The sequence below is a fragment of the Colossoma macropomum genome, unplaced genomic scaffold, assembly GCF_904425465.1.
Source record: "Colossoma macropomum unplaced genomic scaffold, Colossoma_macropomum, whole genome shotgun sequence".
Classification (NCBI taxonomy): Eukaryota; Metazoa; Chordata; class Actinopteri; order Characiformes; family Serrasalmidae; genus Colossoma; species Colossoma macropomum.
In genome coordinates this window covers 16,713,628-16,726,574 of record NW_023494789.1, presented here as the reverse complement: position 1 = coordinate 16,726,574, position 12,947 = coordinate 16,713,628, and the positions used below count along the sequence as shown (strand labels likewise).

General features: G+C 36.4%; 1 protein-coding gene across 1 annotated transcript in view; it reads right to left on the bottom strand.

The window, feature by feature from the left end:
- nme7 (NME/NM23 family member 7) overlaps positions 1 to 12,947 on the bottom strand; it is a 47,392-nt gene that overhangs the window by 10,851 nt on the left and 23,594 nt on the right. The window contains exon 10 of the mRNA XM_036570314.1: positions 10,229 to 10,330. Within this exon, the coding sequence (XP_036426207.1) occupies positions 10,229 to 10,330 (102 nt within the window). The remainder of the gene's footprint in view (positions 1 to 10,228; positions 10,331 to 12,947) is intronic.

The following is a 12,947-nucleotide window of genomic DNA, read 5'->3' as shown; positions in this document are numbered from 1 at the left end:
AAATAAAACAAATATGTGTATTACTACCATACTTGCAGAGTTGAAACACAAGCTTGATGATTACACTAAAAATGAACAACAAATTACAGACGGTACATTTTTATTTCATAGAAATCTTTTCTGAAGGTCTAAAAGACCCTGAGGGCTCCCCACTGCCGTAAAATCCCACAGGTTAAGGGCTACAGGTACGATATACAGCATAGCTTTTTGTTACTGTGTTTTCACACCTGCAGCTGCAATCCAGTCTGTTAACTGAGAAGTGGCCAGTTGAACTTTGTCATCTGATACAATCTGTCAGTATAGTGCATTATTCATGATCTCCAGCAACACAACACTTTAACTACAGCTGAGAGAGCTAGACCTACAGCAGTTCTTTCACAAACATGTCCCTTTTCTTTGCTCAGTCCTGTACAGGTGTCAGAATGTTTAGAATGTGTCACAATTCTTACAAGCCACATTTGCTCAAGTATTTGAATTCAGTGAAGCAGATAATGTCACAGCAGGTATGGTGTGTCGGTCTGCAGAGACAAGCATGTTCATGGCAACAAGAGAACTCACACTTTTGTGTTTAAAAGGTCACTGAGGTAGATTATTTCTAATAAAACAGCAGGCAGTCTTACACGTTTGTAAAACAGTTCTAATCCAACAGGCACAAATCACAGGAAAGTGTATCCTTGGACACACCCTGTCATGTGAGATTCGGAAAGAGATTAAAGTTACACTGAACACTTTAATACTGACTTTTGCACCTTTCCTAAAATCTTTCCTAAACTAAATTGCATTTGAGTTGCATAATGTAAAGCATCCTCCAACTCATTTGAAACTCAGGTGCAACAACTACAAACTCAGTTTTGTGAAACAAGTTTAATGAAACAGATAATCCAAATGCAGCTAACGCATCACGTAATCACATCAAACAACATTCTTTCAACAACTGATTTCACTGGATCACTGGACAAGAAAATAAAACAGAAGATTGTTTATTGGATAAAAATTATGAATTCATAAAAAATAAATAATAAATCAAATAATAGCTTAAAAACATATAATTAAACGTAAATAGAATTTGGATACATCATTTGCATAATGATTTGTTGATAGTAAGGCATTTAGCTGATTCTCATACCAAAATATATTCTCAGGTATGCAGAATTAGCATAGCAACAGCATGGCATTAGGAATGTAACAACACAACATCTCAAACTGTACTGTTCAATACAATTCTCTCAAATCAATACACACAGGTATTAAACACATTCATCAGACTGAAGCAAATAAGGTACTAAGTTTAATACCAATTACATTGTAAGAAGTCCCATAAAATTTAAAGAAAACAAGCCCACAATGAGGGCAAACCCACCCTTCTCTGAAAATATTGCCTCCTCTTTACCTCAAAATTGAGGGCAGGAAGGAAAAGCACACATAATTTGTGGCTAAAGAACTATGCACTTATAATGGTAAAACCACAAACTGAAACTAGAAACATTGACATATTAACATACAGCAGATACTCCGTGCTGTTTCCATATTGAAAAATGTACTAAACTGTGACACCACTATATGTATCGAACCAAATTTTATGAATCATCACACCCTTACTGTACAGTGCCTAAAGAGACAGGTGTAAAATGAGTAATAGGTTTAATAAGCAGTTATGTTAAAGTTGGGCAACCACTGATAATCTAGGTGTTCTCTCGAGGCAAGAATAGAGGTTTGTAATACACTGTCAGGAAAAAAAAATTCATTAGGGAACATAATTTCCATTTCAGTTACAATTACTGAAGTTGCACTGACTCTATATACCGTGTCTCGACTTCAGGCTTTTTATTTATAATTTGTAAAATATTAAAATCCTCCCTTTCCCCCTTTTTCTGGCAATGTAGTAATATATATCACATTGAATAATGCTCAAGACAGGGATCTAATTTCTTAAACAAATACAAAGCAGTAGTTTGCCATCACTACTTTTTAGGGTTAATGCCTATTTTCTCTCTCAGAAAATAAACATAAAAAAAAATCTCCATTTTCAGATTTTTTTTTATTCCATTTGAGCACTGCAGCTGTCCTTTACATTGTGTGAAAATTTCAGAATGAATGGACAAGAGAAAGGCTCCAAAACTAGTTAGAATAAAGTCTCTTTACGTTAACTTGCATTAAAAGTAAAGACTGCTTTGGTAAAGTTGATGATATATTTAATATACTAGCATTTATCTCTTAAAATTACTCAATTAGTCACAAAGTAAACAAATCTTTAATTTTTTTTATATTCAAAAGTAGAGCCTCAGAGACAAACTGTCAACGTAACGTACCTTTTGCTTCTTGCTAAACTTTGAGACTGAGTTCTTAGGGCTGGGCAATATGACAATATTTATCATTATTGTGATCAATTTTGTCATGCTATGTCACAACATGCTTTTGTGGATATTGTCAGTGTTTAAAAACACTGCTCAACTGCATGTTTGATAACAAAAAGAGCATAATTAGTCCTGGATTAGTGCGGCACAGTGTGTGAAATGTTGTGTGAACAATATAAATCATCACAGTCATAGTTTTTGATCTTATTTTTGAAACATGGGACTGCTTTGTCTTTTACAATTTATCAGATGTCAGAAAATGCATTTTGTGACATATCATGTATAGTGAAAACATCTTAAAGTATTGTGATATTACATTGTTGCCATATTGCCCACCTCTACAAGTTACATGTATTTGCTGTATGTATCACTAATGATCACGCACATATCAAATTCACATTAACTAAAGATGTACAGCTTTAAAAACTAACAGCAACTAAACTGAAATACAGATTTTTCCTTGGCACAACCATTTAAAAAAAAATTTTGTGGAAAATCTAAACTTGGAACTGCAAGTTGGTCCTGACACAGTTCTTTCTTTCAGTGCACTATTGTGGTGCACAGTTATATTTAACCACCATAACATAGATGCAGCAAAGTTTTGCCAAGAGGGCATTGTTATTGCCAGGAATATGTCAAAGTTCCCTGTTCAACCTAAAAATGGACCACATTCAAATAAACTTAAGGCTTTGTTCTCAAGTAATTGGATCAAGTTATTTGGCAAGAGTGATGCCTCCACATCAACATGATAAAAAAAGATAAAAAGATGGTTCTTATTACCCACATTAGTCTACATAACGAGAAACTTTTCCCTTAGATTTAGTGCATAAACTGGGCACTTAATGGTGTCGGTCTGCAAAGAAGTTTAGTAGGTCAAGATGTTTTTCCACGGAGAAATGTTTTTGCAGTGGACAAAAATTAAAATGACATGCAAAAAAGCATTCACTTTGTCCATTTGAGCAGTAATTTGTTGTGAATATCTCTTGTTACAGCATGAGAGGACTTTTCAATTCAACAATAACAACAGCCTCTCTTCCTGTGGGACTTGAACCCCTCTTCCTACCATCTGCACATCAGTGGACTACTGAAAAGCATACATTTCCAAGGTTTATCCAAATTGTTCTTGTTTATAACAAAGGAACACACAATGTCCTTAAGGCTTTCTATTGTTCTAAGAAAGAGTTAAACTTAACACACAACGACTCCCTATACAAATCTCACAGGTTAATGAAGTGTTATGATCATCACGTGGCGCCTGACTGTCTCCAGTAACCCCTGGGACAAAGGGCACAAAGCACAGAGAAGCAGGAACAGTGTAGGTTTGCATGAGGACACTCTGTTAAGGAGTGGTTAGTGAGCCATGCTGAATCTGCTGTAGGTCATGAAACTCATAACCTGAGTGTCAAATCAAGGGACCTCTTTATCACTTGGGACGAATACCAGCAATATCTAACTTGAAATTTATATTGGTTAAAGCATTAAAGTGGGTGAGCCGTAGTGCTATGTTATTGGAGAGAACTTCATGTCACCTGCATGGTTAGGTGCTTTAAACATTATTGCCAAATTTAGTTTATATTGTAGAGCAGTAAAGGCAGATGATAACGTTTCATTTTTAAACCTAAAGGTAACTGACCCCTGACTGTATTAGTTGCACAAATATTAAAAACTTAGGTTCAGGCATAGCCTAATGCCGAAAAAGCTGCTCACAATAAAGTGGCAATTATGATGTGTGTGTGAAAAGGCTATACCAGATTTGGAAGCTTGCTGCTGAAATGAAAGAAAAACACATTTGCCTTCACACTCAGATATACCGTGACACGGCTTTATTCTTTTTTTTATTAACTACTCCTAATCTTACTCACACAGTGAAGAGAATATCTCCCAGAAATCATATCGCCTCGTCCCACAATATAGCCCATTTAAGCCGCTGCCTTCATCCGTTCTTGATTTAGTGGATCAGTGTCTCCAACAGTCTGTCTCTGATTTTGGCTAGACTCTGAGAAACTGGCTATTACACACTGCCTAAAGCATAACAGTAAAATACAGTGAATAAAATAGACTGAATCAGCCACTCAAATTGGCTATCTGCTTTGAAATAATATTTTCTATAAAAACAGTCAATTTTAAGGGCCCATGTCCTACATTTTTCTCATAATCTATTTGCATTTATAACCTTTGTGTGGTTTTATGTACCAAAAACAATTAATTCATTTTAAGCTTTTTACTTGACTATTTTCCAACCTCTTTTATGTGGACACATGATGGTTTTTGTGACATCACAAAACAATGAATTCAAAACAGGCTTGTTTTGTTTATTTTTTAACTGAAAATAAGTTAACACATACTCTGAAGGCCAACAAATTTAAGTTTTTTTTTTTTTTTTAATTTTTAACTAAGATTAAAAAAATGCTACTGATTAAAAAAAAAATCTTAAATTTACTTCAGAGCCACATTGCAAGTGCAACTGTGGGCAAATGAGCCATATATGTGAACATGATAGCATTTTTTTTCTTAAAAATATGAATGCTATCTGTTTTATATCAGTAAATAGATATAATGATGCACATTAAGAGAGTATTTAGAAACAACATGAGAATGAAGAATGTAGCTCTGTGTAAATTAGACAATAAACTAATGAAGGCTTTGTTTATTGATCTTTGCAAACGAATCTGTGCAAATACAATTTGTTAGACTGGACATTATGCAGGCTAGAAGAAGCAAAGTTTAATGGACCTGTGATCAATATACTTATCTGATGCAGACAACTTTCATGGACCAGTGACCTGAGGCTGTGCAGCTTTGAAAATGCCTCCTTTTATCTTCTGATCAGAACATCTTTACAACTCATAGAACAGTGTGAGAGCAGCAAGAGCTGGCTTAGAATTATCCACCAAATGGATTTCTCTTTGTGAGATGCTTTTAATAGTACAGCTTATGTCCAAATATTTGTTCTTACTTCTGGTTTTGTGTTATTGCGACACTACGTAAATTGTGACTTTGTCGATTTCCATGGCTACCTAGAAAAAGCAAATTTATGCAAATTGCAGCTTCATGTGAATGCGAGTAGCCTTAACAGATGAGGACTCCACATGCATGCACGGGTCTCTTTAAATATATGTGGTAAACTGGAGGCACAGTTAAATTGCGGAAACTTTTCATAAGTACTGCTTTTTCTGTGAGTTTATAAGTGGTTCTCACTGAACAAACTTGAAACAAACAAATTTGACTTTAAAAATAAACAGGCAGCCAATGACCACACCCAACAAAGTACTTACCTAAGTACTGAATAATAGAGTAGGTGGGTGAAAGCATCATATCATGAAGAGTGACAGTTTCGTAGTGTTTATTCCATAACAACCAGTCAAACATGCCATTAATGCACTGTCGCTGTAAACAAACCATAGAGACAGTAAGCTAGACAGAGACAGAGTTGAGGAAGAGAGACTGGGTGGGAGGGCGGGAAGTATTTCAGAGCGGCGAGAAACGGAGAGCCATTACTGATTACATTACATTAGCCATACTGATCTCTAGGCTGTGACAGACTGTTCTCTATCTCTTGCTGCTGTTTACATGGTGGTGGGATGAGGGGGGGGGGCAGTGAATTTAGAAGTGCAGAGCTCCTTCTGGGGGTCATGCTTAAGCAATTGTGTTTGACTTTGTAGAGGGCACAACATGGAAGCCATCTTCACTCAGCATATAAAAAGTAAAAGCAGATAAGAAATTAAATAATACACAGTGATCGGTTTCCTCTTAAAAAAGGAATATTCAATGACTCATTTCCTAAGAACCTTTATTCTAAAAGGGAGAACTTCTGTGTCTGTATCCTTGGAAACCGAATGATCCCAGCAAGGCGCTGTGCTCAGGAGGAAAGAAATGGCTTAGAGGACGCTTACTGTGCAAAACACAAAAGCTCATCTAACAACTACAACACTTCAGTCAAAGTAGCAGGAGTAATCTCTTGTACAGCTTTTAAGCTAGTTGTAAGCGTTGTTGCTGTTATCTGGGCCTTAAAGTAATTTAAAGTATTTAATAAAAAAAATTCTATATATAGCCAAAGTTAATGCAATGTGTAGCCATGATGATGTACGTCTACAACTACATAAACACATTAGAATAATGTGTTATTCAAATAAAACTTGAACTAGTTTGGCTGACTACACTGCCAGTCCTTTCACCTTCATTCTTATTCAGGGTTCATTCTTGTTAGCTCAGCTTTCATTTTGAGCTTGGTGACTAGGAAGACAGTGAAATGGGAGACTCCCTGATATCCCAAAGGATTCCATAAGTACACTGTTCTGGGGGTGGCTGTTATACCTGTGAAATCAGTTTGCTTCTGTCCATAAGCTCTGTCTATCCAAAAGACATTTCCTGTCACTATATACTGAATTTGAAAAATAAAATATATATTGAAGAATTTCTTTACTCAACACTTGATGCTTTGATACAGGGTATAGTCTAATTTTCTGGATTTAAAATGGTCTTGTTGTGATTATAATGAAAGCTGTTAGCTGCAGTGACTTCGGTTTAGACCACAGACGTTAAAATGATGAGGGGAGTTTGAAGCTTGTAAAAGACATTGCTTGTTTTATTTGAAGCTTAATACAAAGATCAACATAGGTTATCTTGTAGCAGTTTTACAGTGACTGCTTCAGTATAGAGCCCTGGCCTAGAGCTGTCGCCACTGTTTTCCATTTCTAACAACTAAAATGCATTAGTCAGGCTACCACTTGCACTCACTGACATATTTAAAACTTCCAGAAGGCTCACAAAACTGGCCTTGCTCATTGCAAATCTAAATGTGATTGGTTCAATTCCACCGTCAGTGGTAAATCAGACACGTTTCATCTTACATCCAGCTTCTGAAGGCCCAATGAAAGAGCTCACTTGGCTGTTATCTACCCAGAGACCACAGAGAAATTAAGCATTTCAAGAATTTATACACACATATACACAACCCTGTTTCCAAAAAAGTTTGGATGCTATGCAAAACATAAATAGAAACAGTGATGTGTAAATCATTTAAACTCTATATTTAATTTAAATAGCAAAAAGAAGACAACATATAAAATGCTGAAACTTTACTGTTTTTTGAAAAATATATGCCCTTTTTGAATTTGATGTGAGCAACATGTTTCCAAAAGTTAGGATGGGGTAACAAAAGCCTGGTAAAGTTGTGTTATGCTAAAAAACAAAACACCTGGTGGAACATCTCACAACTAATTAGGTTAATTGGCAACAGGTCAATAATTTGACTGGGTATAAAAAGAGCATCCCAGAGAGGCTGAGCCTTTGCGAAGTAAAGATGGGGAGGGTTCACCACTCTGTAAAAGACTGTGTAGGCAAATAGTGCTATAATCTCTGTATGCAAGAGACAAGGCTGAAAACCAACATTGGCTGGCCGTGATCTTTGGGCTCTTAGGTGGAACTGCAATAAAAACAGACAGAATTTTGTAGTGGAAATCGCTGCATGTCCTCCTCTGGGCTCGAGGTCAAGATGGACTGAGGTGAAGTGGAAACGTCTTCTGTTGTCCAACGAATCAAAATTTGAATTTTTTTTTTTTGTAAATCATGGGCACCACACTAAAGAGGAGAGGGACCATCTGGCTGGTTATCAGCGCAGTTCAAAAGCCTGCATCCGTGATGGTGTGGGGTGCATTAGTGTACATCTGTGAAGGTACCATTCATGCTGAACAATATATCCAGATTTTGGAGCAACATATGCTGCATCCAGACAACGTCTTTTTTAGGGAAGGCCTTGCCTGTTTCTGGCAAATCACATTCTGCACATATTACAACAGCACTGGATCTGCGATAAGACTCTGGGTGCTAAAGTGGCCTGTCTGCAGGCCAGACCTGTCACCTATTGAAAACAGGAGACCCCAAAGAGTTGAGCAGCTGAAATCCTATATCAAGCAAGAATGAGAAAACATTTCACTTTCAAAACTACAACAATGGGTCTCCTCAGTTCTCAAAGAGTGTTGTTAAAAAAATAAATAAATAAAAAAGAAGTGATGCAAAACAGTGGTGAACATGCTACTGTCCCAACTTTTTTTGAAATGTGTTTCTGGCATTAAATTCAAAATGGGCATATATTTTGCAAAAAACTGTCTCAGCTTCGACAATGCATATGTTGTCTTTGTACTATCTTTAATTAAAAATTGGGTACAAAATAATTTGCATTATTGCAATCTGTCTTTATTTACATTTTGCACAGCATCCCAACTTTTTTAGAAATGGGGTTTTGTGAGTGTGTGTGTGTGTTATTTGTTATACTGTAAAAAAATATTACTCTCTGAGTTCCCCACTGGTTAGTCGTATCAAGATTTTATCTCTATCACCAGGTTAACAATTTAAAGGTAACATCATAGATTTTGAAATATGTCAAAACATTTTTTGAGCATGTGTGTTGTTTTATCAATGGCAGGTGTGAACAAAGGAACTGCTCATGACCTAAAACATACCATTTCCCCTGTCTTTAGAATCAACTCAGACACTCCTGATGATGTGTATGCTGCTGGTTGCAGCAAGATGAACTGTTGCCTTTTTAGACACAAAAATGACTTGAAATTCACTGGATGGAGCATTATAGCGCAGCAGAATGACTGTCTCAAACACAATGCCAGCAGAACCAAGGAGTCTGTAAGAAAGCGAAAAATAGCTAATCTAAATTCACTAGAGCATGAATTTTGAATGCGGATTGAATTTGGATTTGTGATTGGACAGAAGGCTAAAATGCCAAGAATGAAGCAGGTAGTCGAAAAGTCTGCACATTCCTAAGCCTAACAGACAATCATCAGGCAAATGCTGATGCTTATTTGTCATATACTTCAGGACACCATCACATGCCAAGCATGTGCAATGAAGTGTTTAATAGGACAACCTTACAACTAAACATTTCTGTGCACTAAAATGGGGTCACTTCATACAAAACGTGCTAGGTGCGCCATGTAAGCAAAAGGCTACCATAAACAAACGGTCTCTCACAATCCTGCAAGAAGAAACACTTGTGAAGCAAAGAGCTGTAGTCCAAAAGCACTACAGTATGTCTGGTAATCTACACAAGATACACTTTATAAACTACTTTATAAACATTCACAGAAAGTGAACCATAAAAAATTGTGAACCATATCAGTAATCATGACAAAGTCCACTGAATTATCAGACATCTTTAGTAGCACATGGGAGGCAGACGAACTCTGGCCCAACAACTTGCACTCATTGTCATCCAACTGTTCTGGTGACATTACAGCTGTACAGCACCTGCACTCTGGAGATTTTTGCCAACATGTACAACACTGGCAGAACGAAGGCCAATAAGAGCCTGTCTGTTGTTGACTCTTTTTCAACATGAGTGAGCTGGCTGACTGACGGAAGGTGCATAATCTTACAGAGAACATGAAACCACCCGACAGTGTATGTTTCAGCTAGGTAAAACAAAGCAGGCTTTTATTTAGGAAGACTATCTTTGAAATGCAAGGAGCAAAATACAGCTGCAGGCGATACTATTTAAAGTGCTTGAGAAGAGATGAAAAAAGGTAAAGAAGGTAAATGAGTTCAAACTATCCCCACCACAAAATGACCTATATTTAATTAAACTGGTGTGACACTTCAATCGACTGGACAAAACAGCTATTCTGACCAAATTTACAGTAGATGCATTAGCAGAAACATGCCAAATGGCAGCAGTCTTACAACAATGTTAAACACTGCGTTATGGGACACGTGGTAATAGGTAAGCCTTTTGAAAAGGAAGATAAATTTATATCTATGATCTTTGGTTTGAGAGATCATTTTCATCTGAAATTTTAAAACAGGTTTAATACAACATATAATTTCATTGCATTGCGTAACTGAAGCATTACATCCTCACTCACCGGGTCGGCTGGCCCACAGAAGGCTCGGAACTCTCTGGGTGCATCAGTGCCATGGATCTCCAGGGCCATGCAGGGACCAGAACATAGTTCTGCCACCATACTCTGTAGAACAAGCAGTCAAGAGTTAACCGATCCCATTTGCTGTACCCACCACTAAGCATGTGCGAGTGAAAGAGCCTATTATGTGAACAGACCTTGGAAAGACACTGGAGCCCCTGGAAAACTTTAGTATGGCTCAGGTTTCTACTCTACCTCTAAATAAATATATAAATTAAAGTAAATAAGAGCCAACAATCGCTGCTATTGTTCAGAGTGGCAGCTGTTCACAATGGAGTTGGTTTTCATTTGATCTTAATCTAGTCTGATGAGACGGTCTGTGCAACTCTGTGGAGAAAGGTGGGGGACATTTGAAATGCGGTAGAGCATAAGCACAATCATTACTAGGTGCCTCATGAGAACAGACCACTGAACTGCCTTAAAACACATTTGGAAACAGCTTCTAATAGTGACGCTACAAATTTACTCCTCAGTACCCCCCCCCAACCAAAACAACATAAATGGTCCCATTATAGAACCTGTGTCCAATATAACAAGTGTAGCACAACAGCATTAAACTGCACATTGTAATGGTCACCCCCCCAGCTTAGCATTTTATATGCTTTAAATACTTGTTGGTGTTTCACAACAAGTACTCCAACATTCCTTCTCTATACTACCCTTAAAATGATATTTACATTTCATAGTTAAGTATGTTCATTTGGTTTTTAATCAAAAAACAAAATCAGTTTTTGTTTCATAGCAAAAGGTTACACAAAACTAGAGCCAAACTAATTGGGTTTGACATGATTTTTATAGCCTAATATCAGGTCCATTGTTAAATAATTGCCATTTTTTCTGATTTTATGATAAACTTTTGTCTAAAGCAGCTATAAAGAACTCTCTAAAGCCCTATTTAAACTGGATTCATTTTACCAGAGGTATTGGTGATGTAATTTCTAAGGGATTTTACTGGCTGATTTGTATGGGATAAAGTATTTCTGTAATTCCTCAAACTGCTTCAGACAGCCCAGACTGGAATGTCATAGCCTGGATGTTCATGTCAGCGCTATGATTACAATTAAATGGACCCAAACAAACAAACAAGAACTTCCAGTTAATACCAGATACAAAGGTATTAGGCTAGTGAAATGCACTCATTCAACCTAACAAATGCTGCCCTACAGAAGACAGAAATCACTCTGCCTTGTGAGAGGTACTTTTACATATTTCATTTCATTCTAACTAGCACATCACCAAAAATGCTTTAGAATACAGTCCTGTTTTGAAGTTTTTACCCTCCTGGTCACCAGAAATAGGATGAGCTGATGTCTACCAAGATTTGTTATTACATTATCATGAGGTTGATAAGAACAGGACTGTTAATCATATGCTCACTTTGCAACACAGACTGTGAATTGGGTGGCTTTTATCAACAGTTGTGCTGGAGCAAATGCATGTAAATCAAACAAGCACATCATAGGTATTATAAAAACAACCAAAGTGGTGAGTAATGTTTGTTTATTTGAGCTCGAGCTGTATCTGTCCTTAGTTGGGAGCAGCTAAATGTCTAGAGACAGGGAAGCAAGATAGCTAATCAGCCATTTGGGCAATTTTAATACTTTTAAAACTTTAATAGTTGCACACAATGAAAAAAATAAATCATTATTCATTCATTGTTCAATATTATTTCTAAAGCAATTAATCGTCAGCTAAATTTCATGATTATGATGGGCCTGCTTCCAAATACTAAATAAGGAAACAAATGCCAACATGAATAAGTACTTCAGTATTCAAATTATTCAGGCCAGTCCTACATTCTACACAGCATATTCCATCAGCTACTGGGTCAATGACAAAAGGTTTTCAAAAAAAGGACATGATGTGCATTTTTATATCTGAACATATATTTGCATTCATATCTATGTGCATTTTATACATTAAATAATAAATATTAGTGTTATCAAAGCTTTTAATTGCTTATTTCAATGACTGCACCATTTAACTTACTAGTTGTGCCACCTGACCTTTCACACCAAATTCACATTAAACAGGCATCTACTTAGACACCCGTAGAGACACCTTTGTCCTTAAACTTGAGTTTATACTTATTTTTCAGATAAATTAACATTATTAAAGTAATTACACATTTTCATGTGTTGTCAGGTAAGGGTATATGGTAAAATGAACCATTCTAACCATGATTAAATTTTTTTTTCCCCAAAATCTGTGAAAGGGCTACTGACCCTGCCATTGCATCTTGAAGGTTGCTTGGGGTCTTCTTTATGATACAATTCCCTGGCCTCTCTTTCATAAAAGCATGCCAAAATAAAAGTCGTTTGTTTTTGGTTGTGCCATCTGACATTGGATGAAGTAAGAACTTGCAGACTGAAGTAAGAACTTTCAGTGAGTTGAGTACTTTTAAAGTTGTATTATTTTGCAACATGGCTTTTATTTTAACGTTTTTAAACCTAAATATTTCATTTAGAATTTTATATAACTAAATTACCTTTTTTGATTGTGTACTTAATTAACATACATGATTGGCAGTTGCACGACCTGACATTTTTAGATTTTGGGGGCACTACATGAATTTTATACGGATGCACTCATAATTGGTTCAGAGAACAGAGATATTGTTGAATAATTTGATATAAAGTTGAGTATTTATTAAATTATTTTT